This window comes from Megascapheus bottae, chromosome 10 (assembly GCF_031878675.1).
Source record: "Megascapheus bottae isolate mThoBot1 chromosome 10, mThoBot2.hap1, whole genome shotgun sequence".
Lineage (NCBI taxonomy): Eukaryota > Metazoa > Chordata > Mammalia > Rodentia > Geomyidae > Megascapheus > Megascapheus bottae.
The window spans coordinates 26665686-26688795 of NC_143518.1; the positions used below are offsets into that span (position 1 = coordinate 26665686).

General features: G+C 41.3%; 1 protein-coding gene across 1 annotated transcript; it reads right to left on the minus strand.

Annotated features, from left to right (window-relative positions):
- Positions 1-9922: 9922 nt before the first annotated feature.
- Positions 9923-18086, minus strand: Faslg (Fas ligand). Its single transcript, XM_090339778.1, has 4 exons — positions 17516-18086; positions 16924-16969; positions 12177-12233; positions 9923-10607 (listed from the first exon to the last, which is right to left on the minus strand). The coding sequence occupies exons 1-4, from the start codon at positions 17879-17881 to the stop codon at positions 10213-10215; spliced, it is 864 nt and encodes a 287-aa protein (XP_090195904.1). The 5' UTR covers positions 17882-18086; the 3' UTR covers positions 9923-10212.
- Between the last annotated feature and the right edge of the window lie 5024 nt (positions 18087-23110).

Genomic DNA, 23110 nt, shown 5'->3' on the forward strand with positions numbered 1-23110 from the left:
TTTCGGTGCTGTTGCTCTTGAGAACTGAAAGTAGCTCTGAAGGGCTGACTGGAAAGGACACACACAAGCCACTAGGAAAGGTTTCTTTAAATTCAGTTCTGTGTCTATCTCCATCTAGACTTGGAACAGTGGTTCCAGGCCCCATTCCAACTGCTGAATCTGGCAGCAAACAGCACTATAGCATTTGAAAGGAGGAGGACTGTTTTCTTACTAAGAATGGAAGGAAAGAGGAAGGAAGGAAAAAAGAGAGGAAGGGAGAAAGGAAAGAAGGAAAGGAAGGAAGAAGGGAGAGAAGGAATAGAATGAATGAAGAGAACCTTGTAGCTATGTAGCTAGGTGACATAATTCTGTAATCTCATCACTTAAGAACTGAGGCAGGGGGCCAGGAGTTTAGCCTAGGGGTAGAGTGCTTACCTAGCATGCATGAAGACCGGGGTTTGATTCCTCGGCACCACATGCATAGAAAAAAGCCAAAAGTGGTGCTGAGGCTCAAGTGGTAGAGCTCTAGCCTTGAGAAAGCCTAAGGACAGGGTTCAGGCCTTGAGCTCAAGGCCAGGACTGGCAAAAAAAAAGAAAGGAAGGAAGGAAGGAAGAAAGAAAGAAAGAAAGAAAGAAAGAAAGAAAGAAAGAAAGAAAGAAAGGAGGCAGGAAGATCATAAGTTGGGCAGTATCCTGGACTAAACAAACAAAAGTTAAACAGAAAAAAAGAGGTATATATAAATAATGTGATTTTTCTCATCCATTAGGAAGAATGATATTGCATCACTTGCAAAGAAAGGGGTGGACCTGGAAACAATCTTGTAAAAGTAAGTCAGACCCAGAGAGACAAAAGAAGGCATGTTTCTTTTCTCATATGTGCAAGTTAGAATAACTTATAAATATACAAATGAAAGTATATACTGTGTTACATGCAAGTGTAAACAAATGTATTGATCAAAGTATGATATTTGCAGAGGAGAATTCAAATGGTGTAATCTCTTTGAAAATTTCCCAGTCCAATGAGATGAATACTGGGGAACTGGCACTTGAAAGGTGTGGGGCGGCCAAATGAAGAGGATAGATGTATGAAGAAAGCAAAGAGGGGGAAGAATCTAATAGGCAATGCACATCCTATGAAACTAGGAAAACTGAGGGGAAGGGTTGAGTTGGGGGAAATGGGGAGGATGATAAAGGAGATAATATCACTCAAGAGGTATTGTGCTTGTAAACTGATTTGTTGAATAATATCCACTTGGTACAACTACTTAAATAACTGAATAAAAAGTCCATCCAGTCATAAAAAGAGCAAAAGATAGAAGAATCAAATCCAAGCACAAGGGAAAACTTAATCTAAGCTAGTGTTGTCATGTCAAACCAATAAAAAATAAAAACATGTGTTGTTTTATTATATATTTTGACAATATTTTAGGTTACCACTTACCTCTCACTATTATACATGTAGATTTCTAAAGACATTATGGAGACAAAACAGGAAAAATTTTGTATAAACAGCAAGCACAGAAGAAACTGTAAATAGAAGATGAGGTGAATCTCAGAATGACAAGAAAATGTAAAGGAAAGAATATATCTGTATGGAAAAAGTTGACATACTAGAAGGAAATAGTTGCAACGCATATAACTAACCAAGAATTACGTTAATGCCATATAAAGAGCTCCCATAAACCACTAAAAAAACACTGTCTTCATTTAGAAAGGATAAAATCTCTCAATTCACAAAAGAAGAAATACAAGTAGAAAAAGTAAAACAAAAATTAAATAAATATTTAAACTTGTCCATTATTTTAAAGTGCTATTGTTGCTTTCTGGGGTTATTAAAGAACTTTCTAATTGATAATAATATTGAATTGTGTTTACAGTTTTGAAAAAATACTCTCACACAGTGTCGGGGGAAGTAAACTGGTGCACAGTTTTTCAGAGAGCCATTGGGCAATACACATGAACAACTATAATAAATTGCTTATGCCTTGCCCTTCCCATTATATTTTTGCAGAACTGATTAGACATGTATATAAATGTAATCACTGAAGTATGTTTGGAGCAAAAAATTGAGAACAATAGTATTTTTCAGAAGAGAAATGGCTATCTTGCACAGAGCTATTTGAAAGAATAGGGTAGGAGCTTTTACCTCCCACTTCCTGAATAGGGAACAGAAAAATCTCCCTCTCTTTTTTCATCTTTTTCTATTTTATTCAATAATACTAAATAAATCCTTGTTAAAACTTTACTCTCAAAAACAATGAAGGGGCCGGGAGTTTGGCCTTGTTGTAGGGTGCTTGCATGCATGAAGACCTGGGTTTGATTCTTCGGTACCACATACATAGAAAAAAGCCAGAAGTGGTGCTTAGGCTCAAGTGGTAGAGCTCTAGCCCTGTCCAAGGACAGGTCCTGAGCTCAAGCCCAGGACTGGCAAAAAAAAAAAAGAGGTGATTCTCCATATACAAAGTAAGTGATACTCTGTTGTGTTCTGTAAAACCATCCATTCAATAGATTTAAGGTGAGCACCAAAATAAAAATAGATACAGATCTAATTGGAAAAATAGACAATTAAAAAATGAAGTCTAGGAAAAAATTATGGTAGATGCTGTAAAGGAAACAGAAAATTAGTGGGTGTAATTCTTGATTCATCTCTTTCTCATGTACCCAGTGTCCAATCAACAACCTTGAAACTCCTCTACCAAAGTGTATATCAAATTTTTCCACTTCCCTTCAATTTCCCTTCTATGATGCATTCCAGTAGCTTCCCTGAATAGTAGCATCAGAATCAAAACTCTCCCAGTTTACAAAGCTCTACCTGAACAGGGACCTGGCTTAGTTCTCCACACACTTCTTTATTCTAATCCTGCTACATATCTAGCTCATTCCTGTTTTGGAACCATTATCTGTTGGTTTTCAACCGAAAGGGAAGCGAAGCTCACTCTGGAGTGGAGTGTGGAAATGAATGGGGAGAATCTAGTGTCATTTAGGCTTTAGGAAGGCTACGCATTACAGTCCTCTACAGTAGCACAGTATTGGATCTAAAATGCCCAAAGAAGCTGCTTCTTCTGTCTAGAATGTTCTTTTGCCTAATAATTATGTCATCATTGCTTATTTACTTGATCACCACTATTTATTTTTATTGAATCATCATTGCTGGTTGACTGACTGATTGATTGATTGTACTGGAGATGGAACCCAGGGCCTCAAGAATTGCTCGTGTTTAAAAGTGATCTACTACCAGCCTACATCCTCAGTTCCTTACAATTACTTTATTTTATTTTTAGTTAGAGAATGAAATTCCTGTAATCAAACCCATGCCTTACTATCATTATAAAAGACAAAATACATATATGATCTGAGGCAAAACCAGAGCGTGCTGTCAATTCAAATGAGAATTCCTTGGAGAGGCCTCTTTCTAATCTCTCATTTTAATCTTATCTTGTTTCAACTCTCTAAAAAGCCTTTATTACTCTCTCATAATTTCCTAATGGTTTCTTTTTCTCAGTCATCTCCCTAGCCTCAGCTAGGATTAAATTCCAAAGGAATAATGGACATTACCAGGTTTGTTCACCATTTAAACAATTTGTCAGTCTTCGTAGATAATGAATACATGCTATTGAATGTGAGTGTTATTATGGTCAGCATCATGGAGTCCTATTTGGGGAACATTCCTCAGATCAGACAAGCCTGCTCTAAATCCTAGCTCTGCTACTCCATGGCCTTGGAAAATTTCCTTTAAGCCCTCTAAACTTCTACCATCTTTTTCACTTACAAAATAAGAGCCCATAATAGGTTACTTGGGAGATGAGAAGATTAGTAGATATAAATGTAGGGCAGTTTGAATTATCTTTACAAAAAGGGAATCCATAAGTTGACTCATTGCTATTTATATCTTGGCTAGGAACAAGAAATCTGGAGTGTTCCATTATTGCTAAATACTTGTTAATTTTTACTCACCTACTTAGCCACAATTTAAACTTGGCAGCAGGGCAGAAAGGCAAGCCCACCTCCACATAGTAACTACACTCCTCGAACAGAACAGATGTCATGTGCTTTTGGAAAGCTAAGGGTGAGCAAGGGCAGGGTGAGCAAGGGCCAGCTTATCAAGAATATCAGGGACTTGAACAACAGAACACTAAATTGTCTCAGTGTTCTGCTGGTTTTGTTTCTTCTCTTTCCCACCCCGACCCCTTGCAGAATTTCCTAGAAACCAGGACACAATCCACCCAAATGATGCAAAAAGGATGTTGAGGTTACGGTAAATGCCCCAGGAGCTCACACTTCAGAGTTCTGTTTGACACCCTGTATCTCTTTCTCACCATTGAGTCAAAGCTGTCATACCTTCTCAATGAATCTGAGGTGAGGGACCAAACACATTGCATGTTATCAGCCTCTTGAGTCTCTTCAATATAGACTTTATTTTTTTGTGAAGATCTAGAATTCTAATTTCTTCTTCTTCTTCTTCTTCTTCTTCTTCTTCTTCTTCTTCTTCTTCTTCTTCTTCTTCTTCTTCTTCTTCTTCTTCTTCTTCTTCACCTTGAACTCAGAGGCCAGGGTACTATCTCTGAGCTTTTGTGCTGAAGCTAGCTCTCTACCAATTTGAGCCATAGTACCAGTTCTAATTCTCTAAACTGGAGATAAGAATCTCATGGACTTTCCTGCCTAAGCTGGCTTTGAGTCTCGCTCCCATGATCTCAGCCTCCTGAGTAGCTGGGATTACAGGCATGAGACAATTCACCTGGCCTCTAATTCATTTCTTTAAGGCCAGAATCTTCCATCAATCTTCTTTTCAATCAGAAACAAAAACTCTAGAATTCTCCCTTACAGAAAATGTCAACCAGGTTTCTGTGCATGGACAAGAAGTGGTTCAGCACTGGTAGTAAGACAGAACAGGATGGACTCTGAGCTCTAGAACAAATGAACCTAAAATATGAATGCCCAGAAGATCATATTCAATTACCACAAGATGCCTATCTAACTCTCTAGTCTCTTTTGCAATAGTATTTGTCTTGCGTAGACTGTCTTACATGTGTGGACACCTTTAAGAGCTGATAGCATGGAGGGTGTCTCTTACCTAAACTCATACTGTTTTTGAAGTGGTTCACCCACAGAAACCTGGGGCTGCTACTTGAGAACCAAGAAGTTCCATCCCCTCCCTAGCAAGCTGTCTGGAGGAGGGGGACTGCCTTAGCAACTCTTGTCTCCTGTAACGACCCTGGGTTCAACAGAGGTTAGCTACAAATAAGGATAACAAGGAGTTTAAATTTTTGTCAGTGATGGTACTTGAACTCTGAGCTTGGGTACTGCCCCTGAGCTCTTCAGCTCAAGGCTAACACTCTAACGTTGGAGCCACAGTGCCACTTCTGGTTTTCTGGTGGTTATTTGGAGATGAGAACCTCACAGGCTTTCATGTCCAGGCTGGCTTTGAACTGTGATCCTCAAATCTCAGCCTCTTGAGTAGCTAGGATTACAGGTGTGAGCTACCGATGCCTGGCTGGAATTTAAGAAGTGTGTGTGTGTGTGTGTGTGTGTGTGTGTGTGTGTGTGTGTGTGTGTGTGTGTGTGTTAGCTTGAACTCACTCTATCCCTCACTCAAGGCTTCTGCTTTACCACTTGAGCCAAGTGAGTCTCAGCAAACCTGCTACAATGAGAGGTCCCAAGAGAAAGGTCTCCCTTGAAATCTGTCCCCTGCCCCCCCCCCAAAAAAAACTCAAGAGTGTAGAGTAGATGTTGCATAGGAAGTTTGGTTGAAGCTCATGTCATTCTATTGAGAATCAAAAGGAAGGACTGCCCATCAGCTAATGGCACCTGCAGTGGAAGAGGGAGGACATCTGCTCTATTCCTTTGAAGATGCACCACCCATACCTGGAGAAATGTCTCCCAGGAAATGAGAAGATTGGCACAGCTTAACAAGTTATCATAGAAGTCATCCATCTTGCCTTCTTGGTGAACTGTAAGGAACAGAATATCCACTTTGTTCCCTATATTGCCAAGGCTGGTTGGTTTCCAAATAAACCCCAGAGATCTCTAGTAGTGGCTATATTATTTCTGGGGTAAGGTTCACTTCTTAGTACAAAGTCCCTAAGGATCAAGAATTTTCCTTAAACAGTCCAAAACATCGTGGATAAAAGAAAGAAAATAGAGTTGTGCCTACACTAATAGGAGCTCTTACCCAAATCACTTGAAAAACTATAATTTAACAGATGTCCTCTACATTTTCTTGGATAAGAACTTGGGGATGTCTAGAAATTAATCCACCAAGGAGAACTTATACTCTGGTGTTAGGGCCTAGGTTTCTTGCATTGTTTTCCAACTTCTGATGAGCTGTCATTTCAAATTAATCTGTCTCACAATGGTGGTCACAGTAGAGTCTTGCCTGTTACACAGTGGTAAGTCAAATCAACTCAGTGAATAAAAGATCACCACTCTGAGGGGCTAAAACAAGACACGAGTGTTGTGTGCTTTTAGTCATTTGAAATGAAAGAAAGAAAGCCTCAAATTACTGGACTAGAAACAATCTTTTATGTGGCTCTGTGTTCCACTTGTGTTTAGCCTTTCATAAAGGAACACTGGAAAATCCCATTTTCAATGAACACCTTCAAAAGTTTTGGGTTTCTGATATTCCTTTTGTTCTAGAGGAAAAAAATAACTCACGATTTTTTAAAGGAAGTGTTAACATATCTTCTCTACAATCAGTATTTAAAGCATAAATAAGGTATCAGTCAGTCTTCAGAAAATATGTGTAGAGCTCAGATTTGGACTAAATGTGCCAGTAGTTTTGGAATTAGCTAATGGTGTCAAGTTGTCTCTGGATGCCCCAGATCTATTCCTGCTTCCAGTTCATTCTAGTACTATTATCTAGAGGGATCCATTGGCAAAAGAAAAAATCCAGAAAATTTTATGTGATCCTTAGAATAGACACATTTGATGTTTGAACAAAATGGGAGGAAAAGTCTGAGGAACATTTCTTTTTGATGGATGGATACACAAACAAGCAGACAAAAGAATGGCAGGAAAATCATCCTCTGATCTTCTCCCTGAGGTATCAATTATAACTTAATCATAGAAAGTAAATGAATGGATCGAAGAGTTGTATGATGTACAAAAGTTGTAGGATTGAACACCTTCCTACTTTGAATGTGGCTTTCTCTATTCATTTATTCAACATACATATACTAACTTCTTTTTGTCATATATTGTACTAACTTCTAAGCAATACTTTTAACTCCAGTGATTAATTTCTCTTAATCTTCTCCTAATGAATTCATGGTAATATCAGGTTCCACATATTTCTTGTTTTCCAATACTATGATTTGCATACATTATTGTTTGTTTCTCCACTGACGGCCTTCAATTTCCATTGGACAATCTACACAGAGCTAGACAAAGTATGCATTTTAGGAGGCTGCATTAATACAGATTCTATACTCCTAAAAAGCATGCCCACATACCCCAGATTTTCAGAGACACTTGCCTTATATTTAGAATATTCAATCAACAAGTATATGAAGTGCCTAGTGTTATGCCAGGCACTGAGTTAGGATAGCTAGAAAGAGGACAAAAGGATAACATCCTTTCAATGAAAGAAGGAATTATTTTTAAAAAGTAAAATGAGCTGGGTGTGGTGGTTCACGCCTGTAGTCCAAGATACTCAGGAGGCTGAAACCTGAGGATCATGATTCAAAGCTAGCCCAGGCACTAAAGTCTGTGAGACTCTTATTTCCAATTAACCAGCAGAAAACCAGAAGTGGCATTGTGGCTCAAGGGGTTGCGGTAGCTTGAGCTGAAGAGCTCAGGGCCAACACTCAGGCCCAGAGTTAAAGTCCCATGACCGACAAAAACAAAAGTAAAATGAATGCAATCATAAGTTTTAAAAAGTACTAAGAAAGAAATAGAAAAGCAATTACAAGAAAAGAGGAAGCTTTTCTTAAGATAATATGAAAAGATATCATATGAGCTCTATGTGCTAAATATGGGGAAGAACAACTTAGTTTTTAAAAAAAAGGAGGCATGTAGGTAGAGATCCCTGTTCAGGGGTTTGTCTCTCCCCGGGAAGTGAGAAATGTAGCCAGAACAAGAAGAAGACCAAGGTAAGGAAATGCTTGTATGGCGGAAGGAGGTTGTTTGGTGTAGTTTGGGTTGGGTTGGATTGGGTTGTTTTTCATGAGAGGGGTCTTTGAATACGTGTACATACTGTTGGAAATAATTTTATAGATGAGAAATAGGAAGAGAAGATATTCAAAAGGAAAAAGTTGCTAATGGGATATTAGTCTATGAGCTAAACGGACCATTCTTCCTCCACTGTAGCCCCGTTGAAGGAAGAGGTGATATACATGTAGGTGGAACTGTCTTTTTGTGGGGAAGGAATGTGACTTATTTCCAAAACGGAAAATCTATGACATACATGACTCAGAGAGGAAGCTAACTAGGGAATAGAGGCAAAATACTTGGCAGTGTTGAATGGCCATTTGCGATCCGTAATTATTAATGGAAAGTCAGGGATAGTTTTTGTCTTACCCTTACACCCAGGGAGATTTGACTGCACTTGGCGCTCATGTTTGATTGCCACATGTGTCTGGAAATGGGGGTGGTGATAGAAGATAATACTGGCATCTAGAGGGGAGAAATGCTGCCAACTACAATGCACGACAGCCCTTATAACAGAAATCTCTGTCTCAGAATCAGAGTGACAGTAGTATATAACTGTAACCTCTTTGTACATCCCTTTATATCAATTGAAAATTAAAAAACGATCATTAGCATGGCCAGACAAAATTGAAAAATGAGATTATTCCATAATTTATATATGCTCAGTATGCTAAAACAAAAATATAATTGAGGAGCCATCTAGCTTGCAAAGAAGAAATGAAAATGGAAGGATGTTTGAATAAATATAAAGAATGACAGTGGAGAAATGTCATTCAAATGTCAAGTAGTGGCATATTTATTTGTGGAACATCTTCTGCTCAAAGCTAGCACTCTACCATTTGAGCCACAGCTCCACTTGCAGCTCTTATAGTATTTTATTGGAGATAAATGTCTCACAGATTTTTCGCATCTGGTCTGATTTCAAAGCCCAATCTTCAGATCTCAGCCTCCTGACTAGCTAGGATTCCAAGCATGAACAACCAGCACCTGGCCACTTTAGTTCTTTTCCTCAAGAAAGTGTAAGTAATCTGCTTAGAGACTGTAAAGTTGGCAAATAGCAGAAAATAGATTCTAATTCAGGTGCTTCCCTCCACAGACGGGCTGTTCTCTTCTGCCACAGCTTCTGCCCCTGGAAGAGACAGGGTGCCATCAAATATATGAAAAGTTGGGCTGCATTTACACTGGATAATGGGAGATTTAGAAGGAAAAAAATAGAATGGAGAAAAGAGCCTAGGAAAGATGAAATAATTTACTACATAGTTCTCAATTCATGTTAAAGTAGTCTGAAGGCATGGTGAATAAAAACTCATGCACAAAAGAAATAATAAGCAAACTTCAAATCTTGGTGATTTCTAAATATTACATTCAGAATGCTTTTCCTGTATTCTGAAAATAACAGCTTTTATTTCATGTCTTCTCTTCATTGAAATATGCTAAAAGTATATAAATATCTCTAAAACAATGGTCACTAGCCATTCAAAGAGTTTCAAGGACCAATAGAGTTGATTATCAAGAAGAATTCAAGATCTACCACCACTCCGACATACATGTCCTACTGTGTGCCTCACAATCTCTACATTCTCTCCACTTCGGTTGACTCGTTAGGATCTCTGTCTCTCCCTCTCAATCACACACAAAAATTGCACTGGAAATACACATTATGTGTAGAAAATGGACTGGAATTCTCCAAGTTCCTTCCTGCTGCTCTCTCAGTATCACCTGGTGGCCCAGGATGTACACTTGGAATTAAAGATGCTGCCAAAGGACATTGACCTCTTTGGGCTTGTCACTGAAGCCTCACCTTCCTCGACTTCCATGTCTCAACAATGAACCTGAGGGATGACATCCTCTGAGGTAGCAAGCAGACCCACCATGGCCAGCTCGGAGCTTCCACTCTTTGGGAATATTCCTCCTCTTGTTTGGCTCACAGACCTTAGGTGAGATGGAGCACTGAGATCTGTTGGATCTTGTGATCTCAACGTCTCTGTGGTTCATATTCTTCTCGCTAGACCTCAGTCAGGTTCAAGAAGACATTCCCAGTGCCTATAACAAGGACTCATAGTGGAAGACAATCCTAAAGTGCTGTTCTTAGAGCTTATATAAGCCAAAATATGTCTTAGATTCCTCAAAATTGACTAAAGAGAGTTCGGATACATTGACATATAAATGGTCAGCAGGAGTGAGGCTGAACACTGCCCCTAGGTAGCTGCTCCGGGCCCACATCTGTCCAGTAGTGCAATAATTCATCATCTTCCCTTCCATCAATACCAGATCCCGGCGATAATTAGAGTTCCTTGTGTAGACCTTGTGGCTCAAGGGCTGATTGTTACAGGTTTGGCCCCGGAAGTATACTTTGGAATATACAAAATAGAGTCCAGTGTCATTGATTACCAGGCTGCCCTTCATGTACTTCACGCCAGAAATCAAGGAAATCCCATAGGTGTCTTCCCATTCCAGAGGGATGGATTTTGAGTTGGGATTGCCTAAAAGAAATCAGAGAGAATGTCGAGTGTGCATTGGAAATCGCTTAAGTATCTAACAAGCTAAACGTCCAAAGCTCATGTTATAAGCTTTTCTCTTACCGAATGTTTTATCCAGAATAACACAAATGAGGGCTTGGAACTTTACCTATCAGTGAGTTCAGTATCTTTGTCAAACTGCCTGTATCAATTTTTATCATCTTCCCAATTGAAACAATAATATCTACCTCAAGTAAATCACAATGAAAATTAATATGATCATTTCAGCGCCAAGATTTGGTGGTCTTCAAGGCCAGCACCTAAATTGTAGGTTTTGAGATCCCTTTAGAAGGAGAAAAGGGAAACCCAAGGACTTATAAAGCTAGAAGGGATCTCACGGGTTGTCTGCCTCAGCCTCTCGTAGTAGTGAGTCTTTGGCTCTTCTACCTGAAAGAAAATCCACATCCTTTTCTTCCCCATGGCTTGACATGTAGAATTTAAAGAATTATCTCTGTTACTGAAATTGTTGCTACGGACTTCTCTTGATCCACTAGATTTCAAGGTCCTTAGAGGTAGTGATCATGTATTATACATCTTCAGGTTCCCAAAGCTTCACACACAGCAGATACTCAATTAGTGTTTATTAACTACACTGAATTTTCCCCTTCTCTCCCTTCCTCTATCCCTCCTTTCCTCCTTTCCTTCCTTCCTCCCTCCCTTCCTTCCTTCCATCCTTCCTTCCTTCCTTTTTTACTTCTTTCCTGCCTCCTTCTCCTTCCTTCCTTCCTTCCTTCTTTCCTTCCTTCCTTCCTTTCTTTCTTTCTTTCTTTCTTTCTTTCTTTCTTTCTTTCTTTCTTTCTTTCTCTTTCCTTCCATTGTTTCTATCTTCCCTTTCTCTTTCTCTTCCTCTCCCCCCCCCCGCCATCTCTTTCTCTCTCCTTTTTGGAAATGTTTTGGAACTCAAGGCAAGTATACAACATGTCATTCTGCTTTCAGTTATTTTTCAGGTAAGGTCTGGTGACCATGGGCCATGAACCTCCGCACTTCATCTCCTGAGTAGCTGTGATTACAGGCATCACCACAGACCAGGCTTGAGTGGATTTTTATATAGTCTCTGCTTAGGTGATTATTATAGGAGCAGGAGCAGTGACATGCCACTTTTTGTAATATTTATCTACTTTTCAAGTTGTGTGATTCACATTAGTAGTGTCTATACTCTATTCCTACCACGCCATTTCTCTTCAAAATCACAGAAAATTTCTCAGCAAAATCGGCAGAATGACATGTCTCCTCTACATCATTTTATCATTCACCTTCTCCACTCTCCTCTTGGCCCTGCATCACAAGTCCCCTATGGGTCTTTGTAATGATAGAAGAGTGAGCTCCATGTGGAGAGGGAGCCTGTCAAGCATAGCTCCATTGCTCTACTTTAGCACTTGCCCAGAAGAGGGGCATGAGATCCACCTGAGTAGCACACCTCACTGTTCTTGGGTTCCAAGGACTGTCATTCGAAAGTAACACCTTCCCAGCGCAGCTCTTCCACTTTTGGCCAAAGGGTTTCCCAACTCCCACCTGTACCTTCTAGACACAGACCTGTTAAATGGGCAGCTTTCCTTGGTTCCTTCTTTTCTGAGGGTAGGCTGGAGTGGTCTGTATCATAGGGAGAAAGAATACATGGAAAAATGAGATGCCAGCTAAATTCTACCCTTTGCATGAAAATCTTTGAATGCATAAGCAAACCACATCCTGATTTGCACTCAAATTCTAGGTGTCAGAGCCATTTGTATTTCAGAAGCAGAGATTATTTTTGAAAAATAAGTCAAAGTAAGATAGTAACATACACTATCATGTTACAAGAGGATGCAGTGAACACAAGCAATGATGCCTAAAAAATTACCATATCTGTTATTCGCTTTTGGGCTTTCCCTTGAAGGTAGGAATAATTCCCACCTTTCTGTTGGCCAGGTGAGGTTGGAAGTTGGGTGACTAATGACAGAGATGGGCAGACATTCCCATCTCCCAACTCTAAATCCAGGGCTTGGTCCACTCTGGCTCGACTGCCTCAGTATGCTGCAAGGCAGAGTCTGAAGATAACTGAATTCATCTCATTACCACCACGTCTTTTCCTTTTTGGATGGTCTACAATTTGCCCCCAAGTTAATTATCCTTAGCTTCACACAAACACCTTATATCACTGAGACCTGAGATACCCTTAATGGCTCCTCACTGAACATACAGTTGTATATAAGTTGACCCCACCACATGACTTCAGCTTATTTTCTCTACTGCAATCACATTGTACACCAGGGTGTTCTAGGACCTAAATGCACCTCTTCTCCCTTGCCTCTGGGCCTTTGGGAAGAGACCTTTCACAGAGAGATCTCTGTGTAAAACTTCAATCAGTAAGGGCCACGTAAAATTCTTTTAATTTTCAGTCTGATATTATGTTGCTTATAAATCAAACATTCCTCCGTCATCACCCATTATCTCACTTCTGGTTCTCTTTTTGTGTAACCAGAAAAACTGTGATATTCCTGCTCTCCTAAATAAATGATGTGTTGCTTACCATGTGTAGAATTTACCGGAGTGTTTAGCCTTGTGTCTCACATAGAGAATGCCTTTAGTAAAGCCTTGTCAAATGAAATAGAACGAACAAATGAATACTGACAGGATTTTTTTTCTCCTGCAAAATGGACACTGGCTTCAAATACTTCCTCCAAGGTAGAAAACTTATGATTTAGCTCATGAATTCAACTAAGACTTTCTAGAATGAGGCCCAGGAAGGTGCTTGTCCATCTTGGGATTATGGTTGGCCTTTAAAGTTCATATCAGGTCTGAAAATTGTCTGGTCTCCTGAGAGCATTACCCAAGCAGAACAAAATCAGACTCTTGAGCTGCAGACTTGATCAGTCTCTGGCAAGCATAGGTTTTCTTCTGAAGAGGAATGGTAAAACTGATTCTTCTCGACATTACTATATCACAACACTTTGGCAGCTTATTGACCACTCAGCCATGTACAAGCAGTAAATGGAACTGAGAACCACAAGATGCATATCTCTATATTCCACACTAAGCCTAGTATACTATGATTTGATAGACAATACCCTTATAAATATCTACGGGATATATATATATATATATAAATGAAATATTTTCTAGCCTTTGGCTTTCTGACCCAACATTATTCCCAATGTGGAATGTTTCTCCCTCCACTTCACAACTCACACACGCCTTTCATTTGAGGGGATTCCTATCCTTCAGGTGTCAACATCAACTCCCTCCCCTGGGAGGAGAATTTTTGGACTACTTGACTTCCCCTCCTACACCCCCATCACTAGTATAATTTGAAATTAAGTTGGCTACCCCAAAAGGTTCCTGAGAAGAGGCCTCCTTGTCTCTTTCTCTGTCAACTCCCAACATCCAGCTTAACCTACTCTAAAAACACTTACAGATGAATGAAATATTGAGTTTAACTAATTATGGGAAAAATAGGAAATGAAAAAATGAATCTCCTATAACTGTGTTTCCAAGAGGAATTCACTGTGTAAATCCTTCTAGTTCTTTTCTAAGAGCAGAGGATAAATACACATAGGTAGCCTTTCCAAAGTCGATATTGGGCTGTGCAGAGCCTTTGGAAACCTGTCTTTTTATCTAACAAGATTGAGGACACAGTTCTTATAGCAGTATTATTCTGCTATAAGGGTTTTGGTTGCTGAAAGTTGTGCCTTTGTCTGAATGCACTCTAACATATTTAAGTGATCTCCTGTTCTCAGACTTTGGGAAATTTTCTGAATTATTATGATGGAAATTATTTTTATGACTGATGGAAATACTTATATTTATTCTTTGGCTATGTCTCTACTTAGTTTACAAAGGTAAATTTATGGTGATATGTGTATAAATTAAACCAAGTTCCAAGGCTCTGGTACATGTTTTTGTTTTCTTTTAGTGGCTTGTTAGTTGATGGGAGGGGGAACAGTTACACATTTTCACCAGCCACTACACCCCACGACATGCCCTACATCCTTCCAAGAAGTGTATTCATAAATTGGCATGTAGCATTAAACAACTACTTAAAGATAATCGCTTTTTAAAATTAATAAGTGAAGTCAGGGGATGGATCATGGATCATGGCTCATAACTGCAATCCTAAAAACTCAGGAGGCTGAGAGCGGAGGATTGCAGCTTGAAGCTATTCCAGGCAGGAAAGACCTTAAGACTTATCTCCACAGAAAGAAAGAAAGAGAGAAAGAAAGAGAGAGAGAAAGAGAGAGAGAGAGAGAGAGAGAGAGAGAGAGAGAGAGAGAGAGAGAGAGAGAGAGAGAGAGAGAGAGAGAAGTGAACTGTGGCTTAAGTGGTACTAGCCTTAGAGCACAGAAAGCTCAGGGATAGTTCCTAGGACCGGAAAAAAATTAAGTGAGAACTGGGAGTGTGGCCTAGTGGTAGAGTGCTTGTCTAGCATGCACAAAGCTGTGGGTTCGATTCTTCAGTACCACCTACACAGGAAAAAGCTGGAAAGAGTGCTGCGGCTCAAGTGGTAGAACACTAGCCTTGAGAAAGCTCAAGGGCAGTGCCCAGGCCCTGAGTTCAAGACCCAGGGAAAAAATAATAAGTGATCAACTAAATAGTGTTAAAAAAATGAAAAAGCATCCCCTCGATATGTCGATATGTATTTTCAAACTGGTCTTTAGAAAAGTTGTACCAATTTTCACACATAGTGACTGAAACTAAAATTTAAGCCAGGCTTTTTCTTTGACATCTCTGGCAATCTTTTTTTGTTTTACCTTGTAAATCTGATGCATCTTTTAATTTTTAATTTGTAAGTTTGAAAAGTTACTGATGATTTGGGTGGGATAACTCATGGAACTCTGGTCTATACAGAGAAGGGAATCGTGAGGTGGCAGAGGAAGACCTGACTCATCCATTCGTTTGACTTTTGTCACCACAGTTGACATCTCAGAGTGGGTGAAGGATGAGTAATTAGGTACTTGCTTCACCAACCACTATCTTCCAGAGACTTTCTTCTCTCACAACTATTTCCATTTTCCCAGTGCTCATTTGGTCTATCTGGCTTGGAGCCAGCTCTGGGGAACACAGCAGGCCAGTGATGCCTCTTAAAAGAGTTTGTATTCCTGGTCAGGAGCTGACCTGGGAACCTGCAGCAGACACATTCTGAGTTTGGAACCGGCTCTACTTGAAGACTGTCCAGTGGTACCTGTGGCTCCTGATACCTTGCAAGCTTACAAGCAGAAGATCTACCTATTTCCTCTGTAGAAGCACCTTGCATCTATTCCTCTTCGCATAGCGATTATAGAGAAGCAGGAAGTTCTCTCTTTCAAGTGGCACCCATGTGTGTGTGGGAAAGCCCCACAGGTGACAAGGCATCAGGAAATTGTATACTAGCCCCACTTCTATACCAGATCTTGGGACTATCACCAGATCTGTCTCATCTTTTCCTTCTCTTCTGAACAATGAAGTGGTTAGAGCAAATTTACTTTAAGCTCCCAACCCAAATCAAACCTATAAGTTCAGTGAATCTAAGTTAAAAATCAATGAAGGATATGATAAAATATATCTGTCCGTGGCTTCCAAAATGAAACTTTGAAAGTCCATAAAGTCAGCCATCCACATTTTTGTCTGCCAGGATCTTTCTTTAGCATCAAAGAAACCTCAAGGCCTCTGCAAGTGAAACTGGGCAGAATGCTATATAACGGTGAAGGATTTCCCCCCAGCCTCTCTCTGATTGCCAAAGCCCTGTACTAATATGGGTAACTGATTGCTTGCTTTAAAAAAAATAACTTGGTCGTATTATATAAAATGTTTCTAAATAAAGATTACTTGTTGGTTTAAATTGGAGAAGCATTTCTCAGAAACATTTGTATCTGTCTCTGTCCCACTTTCTCTCCCTAGGAGTTTCAGCAACCACCATGTGTTCCAGAACTCAGATGCCCAAGGAAGGGCCAGGCTGGAGCAAGGAGGCCAAAGTCCAGGGTATATGTATGACTCCGACCAAGGGCAGATGAGTTTAGGAAAATGTTAAAGCAGGAACTCTGTTTACCAGGGGTTAGAATTAGCCAGGATCCTCTCAGAGTAATCAGAGGCCCAACCATGGAACTGAATTCAAAATATTCCACCAACCCAAAATGACTTGTTTTTTTTCTTTATATTGAATGAATCACTAGTGTTATGTTGCGTGAGATTGTTTATTCTTGCCCATTCTGTTTGTTTCTGAGTTATAATAAAACACCAGTGTGGATGAAAAAAAATATTCCACCAACTAACTTTGATCAGTGTTGAAGATTATCTTGTAAACTCCATGTACATGCATAAATGGACTCACCTATTTGCTTCTCCAGAGATGATTCTGTATGCCTTTGGCTGACAGACTAGCAAAAGAGAAAAGGTTGTGTCACAAATTTGAAGGCATTTAAGCAAATGAGGCAGACATATCAAATAACCAAGCCCCAGGAAATTAAATACCCCCAAATTCTTGCCTACTTTGATTTCAGCCAAGCAATCCTTTCTCACTGACCCTCAGTCCTGTGATCAGAACCTCGCTAATATTTTTCTGTCTTTCCAGGAGATTTAAGTTGGACATTTGAGCCAATTTACTGCTAAGCAAGACTCAGAATGCTTTTCCTTCCCAATTCACTAGATAGAAGACAGTAACTAGCTGAACAGATGGACCTGACAACTGAAAAAGGAAGAGAGGTTTGCCTTTTGTTCTTGACGAGGCAGAAAACATCTCACTACTCACGACTATAAATCACAGTAACTAGAACAGCCCATTTCTAACACAAGAAAGGGGGAAAGTCTTGATCAAATCTTTGCAAGCCAGGCAATGGTCCCAACAGTAGCAGCCAACCACCATTTCAGCAAAGACATCTGATGCCATGGAGTCCCAGGGACAGCAGCCCAGGTGCCAGGCTTACCTCACGCAGTTCTGCCAGCTCCTTCTGTAGGTAGAACAGCTGATACATTCCCATCCCCAGTCCAACCAGGGCTGCCAGAACCATGAAAAACATCATCAGGAGCCATAGGCCTGGGTTGTGCTCCTTCCTCTTCTTTAGTGGTGGTGGGGGCAGGGGGGGCAGTGGAGGCAGCGGGGGCAATGGTGGAGGCAGTAGTGGTGGTGGTGGTGGTGGTGGTGGTGGTGGTGGTGGTGGCCTCCTTTGAGCAGTCCTTGCAGGCACAGAAGCTGGACAAGGGAACATGGACTCTGGGGAAGCCCAGGAAGAGCTCGCACTGCTGTCCACCCAGTAGATTTGGGGGTATGGGTAATTCAAGGGCTGCTGCATGACTTCAAGTGACTGGGGACTGTCCCAGCAAAAATGTTTTCCTTCTTTGCAATCGTGTGGAGGCCGCAGTGTCAAGGATGGGACTCTTGTTTCTGACTGCTGGAGAGAAGAGAAGTCGGCTTCTCTTTATAGAGTTTCCATAGCCAAGGGAAACACCACCTTCTCTGAGTCTCTCTTTCTGCAGAGAGAGAAAGAGAGAACTACCCCACCCTCTCTGCCTCTGAAGCTGAGAAGCCTCAAGAAGCTGAGAGCAAACCCCATGAGGTTTCCACCCACAAATTTCTGGTGAATGCCTTCAAAGCTGCAATTGCTGTGGCTATGCAACCTGTGAAGGCTGGTAGCTAAGCTTCTCCTTCCTGTAGCTTCACAAAGCAGGGCAACCCTGGGGCTACCAGCCACTGCCTGGCTACAGAAATAGGACACCTATGGGGTACATGCAAGGACTGAAACCATGGAGTCACAGCCACTTTCACATCTTCACTTCCATTTGAAGAAATAACCCCCACTTTCCTGTTCATATGCTATGACCATCTTTTCATTGGGTTTCCTATCTCCTCTATACTGATTTGTCGGAGATCCTTGTGCTTCAGATAAATCTATAGCCTCTCTCGAACACTGTGTACCATGGCATGTTTCATATCTTGGCTTTAAGTTATCTGGAGTTCTGTTGTATTTCTAATTTGAGACGAAAGCCTGTCATTATTGTTTCCATGTTTTGGTTAGTCACCTGTGTGTCCCTATGACAAAATATCTGAGAGAAATCCATTAAAAGTAGGAAAGGCTGCCTTTGGCTCATGGAATTCAGAAGTTCCATTTCAATGAATTTGCTCAGCCCTGTCCTGTTACTTCAAGCCTGTGCTCAGACAGATGTCCACAACTTGCTTCTATCTTCAATTTGGTAAGTTCAGACTCCAAGAGAAAGGAAGCTTCTGCATGTTTTCCTACTGGGAAAGGACAAGCTGGAGGAACATAACTCTTGTTCCTCGTTACCTGCAGCTGAAGGAGGCAAACTGAGAGACTGTAATAAAGGCAGCAGCGGTGGGTCAGCATCCTGCAACCCGAAGGCCTCATACAGCGGTCTGACTATTCTTAACTAATGCTGCTCAGGAAATGCTCATGACAACAAAGCCATTCTAAATGTATAAGCAAGAGAAGTTTTGTCCTAGACAAACAAAGGTCATAAAGATTATTTTTAGGAAACTTAATTGGTAATTCCTGGTACCAAGAGCAATGAAATTGGTACCTCTTAGGACTATAACTTTTAGGTAACTCTCAAGACCATAGGGGAAAAAAACCCCACAGATTACGCCTTGTGTGTTCCGTGTGCCTTTTAGTAACTGCGTGGAAGAACGATGGCCTCCCATTCCTTTCCATCCTCTCAATCTCATACTGCTTGTCCATGGTGGAATTGAATTCGGGAGCTACATACATTGCAGGGTAGAAATCACAATGATAATTTCCAGGCTTTATGCTCTTGGAGACGAGAAAAAGTGTAGGAGGACAAGATAATACTCAGTATTAACAAATTAAATATTTGTCTCTTTTTATTCTGCCACCATACGATTAAAAACTTATAAATATATTCAAACTGATGAATGCAGGAGGGTCCCAGGTCAGAAGCAGGACTTCTGGTTGAGAACTAAGATTCTGCAACCTCACTCAGTGGGGCTGTGTGTTTTTCCTGATGGCACTCCATAGCTATTGTTGGCCCATGGTGACTTTATCAATGCAGCATGACAACACTGTATGTCTCCAGCCTTTCACTGAGGTGTGCCATGTTGCTCATTCATATGCCCCAGGAACAAATGTAAATCAGATTGTATGTATGCATCATTTTCACTCCGGCTTCTTCCCACTGGCTTTAGAAAACAATTTGAACTTTTACCAGGACTTCTAAGATTATGCTCCTTCTCACTTGTTACTTTCCTTCTTTTGCCCTCTAGCTTTCTCATCACTCTGTGTTCATAAATGTCTTGCAGATCAACAAATGTAGTGAATTCTACTTCGGGACCTTACTTTGTTTGACGTACCACTTCCTGAAGAGGCCTTCACCGGTTGGACTATCTGACAGAAACAATCCTTATTAGTACTCCCACTCATGGTGCTGTGAGGTTTTTTTTTCTTCTATTGGTATTTATCACAACTTCTCATTACATAAATGCAAGTGCCTAAACACACATATATTTTTCTAATGTCTGTCTTCTGTACTCTACTGTAAACTCCATGAATACAAGGACCAATGGATACCCTGTTTAGCACAGTGGCTAGTGAGTAATATGCTCTCAATAAATAATGATTGAAAAAAAAATTGCCAGTCGCGGGGCTTGAATTCAGGCCTAAGCACTGTCCTTAAGCTTTCTCAAGGCTAGCACTCTACCCTTGAGCAGTGAGCCACAGCACCACTCCTGGCTTTTTCTGTGTATGCAGTACCATGGAATCAAACCCAGGGCTTGGTGCATGCATGCTAGGCAAGCACCCTACCACCAGGCCACACTCCCAGCCTGAAAATATTTACATACCTTCCAAATAGTAGTTTTACATTATTAATTCACTGTCTCAGTTTGTCAAGTCTTGGGGTAAAAAAACCCAGAAAATATTTACAAGGAATTATGCAGTTCTACAGCCAAAATTTCCAACTGGAGCCCTGGACGAGCTCTGATGTTCAAGCCTCCAAATGACCTTGCCATCCAAAATGCAACCCGAGAAGCCAGAGTGCCAATGTCTTCTTCCTGGATAGAAGGGGTTAATACCATTCAGAACATTTGCTATTTTCTCAAAGAGCATCCTCAAGCTCTTGGGAAGGCAGAGCCCTGCTGATACAGCCTGAGGAGATACAGAACTGCAGTGGCTCAGCAGATTGGCCAGCTCTCATTCTCAGCCCTCAGAGGAATCATACACAAGCATGCAGCGCAGCGGGGAAACTGCAGGCCTTCCACTGCCTGCTCAATCCCATGTCTCAAAGAAATAGCAAATGTGAGTTCCGAGTTTAGAACCATGTCTGGCATTTGAAGCAATCAATATTTGTTACTTAGATGAACACAAATGAGGAAACTGGCAATCAAATGAGTTAACTGATTTGTGTAAAGTCACATCATCACCTGTTGACATGTGAGTTAACCTTCTAACCCAGAGGGCCCAAAACAAGAGTGACTGTGAAACAGTGCTCAATACCTGATGTAAGCAGAGTCCCAAGGTTGGGGTCCTGGGGGGTCCAGTGTGTACAGGGTAGTGAGGAGGTAGAAGAGGGTCAGAGGTATACTCTGAACGTCATGACGACTGCAGATGCCTGGGTCTTGCGGGCTCTTTTATGAGGCCCCTTTTGATGTCTGAACCGCTTCACTGCAAAAACACTTGTCATGGTGGGTTTGTGGGAAAGAGATACACCAAAGGCTGACTTAAATGTCAAAGTCGTTGCTTTTGTCACCCACTGATTCCTTTGAGTGCCGGGCAGTGGTTGTCAGGGCAGGCAGCTGGATACCTCGAGTGCTTTCCAATCATGTTCGGGGTGTGGGGAGGACTCAGGAGAAGTCACTTTTAAGCCTGCTTTCTGAGTCTGGGCTGTCTGTCATGGATGTTGGGATAATAACAGAAGGGTAGCCCTTAGCCCAGGGAGGAAGAGCCATAGCTATTTTGCTACTTGATTATCACACAAATGAGATGCCTGCTCTGAGCCATTTGCCATTTAGCTACAATGCTGCTGTGTGAGTCTGCTCATACAACTTTGTAATCATGGAAGTTGGAAGCTCAAGATATCAGACCATCTTCTTAGCCAGGTTCTAGTGAAGACCCAATTTCTACCTTGCAGACATCTTCCCTTTAGTGTTCTCCTCTCTCTCTCCTCTCTCCCTCCCCCCTCATTCCTTCCTCTTTCCTTTTTCCTCTCCCTGTCTTCCTACCCCTTCCCTTTTTTCCCTCTTTCCTCCTCTCTCCCTCTCCCTTTGTCCTTCCTTATTCCTGAAATTTAAGCACCTTAGAGACAATTTCCTGCTAATTCTGGACTTTGAAATTGCTGATCCAGCTGAGAAACAGGAAGTGCTCAATAAGAATCGAGGAGACCCCTGTCCCTGCCCGAGTTCCTTGAGGCCCTCCCCTGAAAGATGCCTTCAGCTTCCCCAGGCACCTCTCTGATGATCTTCTGTCATTCTGCACCAGCTTTTATCCTCAGCTCGAGGCCCCTCCCCCTCCCCCTGCCACTAACACTGACCTTGCCATTCACATCTAGCCCATCCTCCCTTAGTGGAGCTTGGGTTGGACATACACTGAGATAGATAGCTGAAGCCATTCCAGGACAGTGATGGACAACTCAACTGCTAACCAACTATTAAATACCACCCATTTGCCAAAGCATTTCCTTACACCCATCTTAGCTCTTACCTATCCCGGTCACTTGATAAAAGACAGCAAGAACGCACAGCCCTAGAACCCTGACACTCTTCTGATGCCCATCCTCTGAAAGAAGTGGAGGGTATTTCAGCAAAGAGATCACAGATGCTGGGGTTCTCTTCACCATCCACCACAGTTCTGCACCACTCTTATTTGTGGTCCTGACATGCATAAGTGTGCAATGTGTCCCTGACTGCAATGTGTGCCAAGACTTCCTCACATTCTCCCTGTACTCATGTTAAACAGCACACTACCTCTGGCAGCATGGTGGAAGGATTAGAAGCAAAGAACAAGATAGTGATGGGTGATGAGGAAGTGGTTGGAGAGGGGCTGGGAGGCACTTCTTGTAACAGGAAGGCTGAAGCTAGGAAGTGTCATGACCTTTCCTTCTCTCCTATACCACAGTGTAGAAGGAGGTGACACCCATTTGTGTTACCTCCTTCTACCTGCACATACTCTGCTCCATCTTTGTTCATCCGGGGAAGTGAGAACTGTAGGTAATCTGTCTTCAGTCACCTGATCGAGCACCATTAACTTGCATATTCACTGTGCATGTTCTGAACCATTGGCTCAGACATCCACCCTGTTGTTCTCAACAGTGTGATGACCCATTATGACATTCTCATTGAGTGGAAATCTGAGACAAGACCTTCCCACGCTGTAGGAAGCATCATGAAATCCTGTCATATCCCAGGACATGGGAAAAGATTCAGCATTAGATATAGCTGATTTCGGGGGGGGGGCTCTGTGTGTGGATCTCTCTCTTGCCCTGCTTCCTGTTCTCTGTGTTTCAGGAATTTATGTAGTATTGAATCATGGTTAGTTGGGACTGATCACACCAATTCC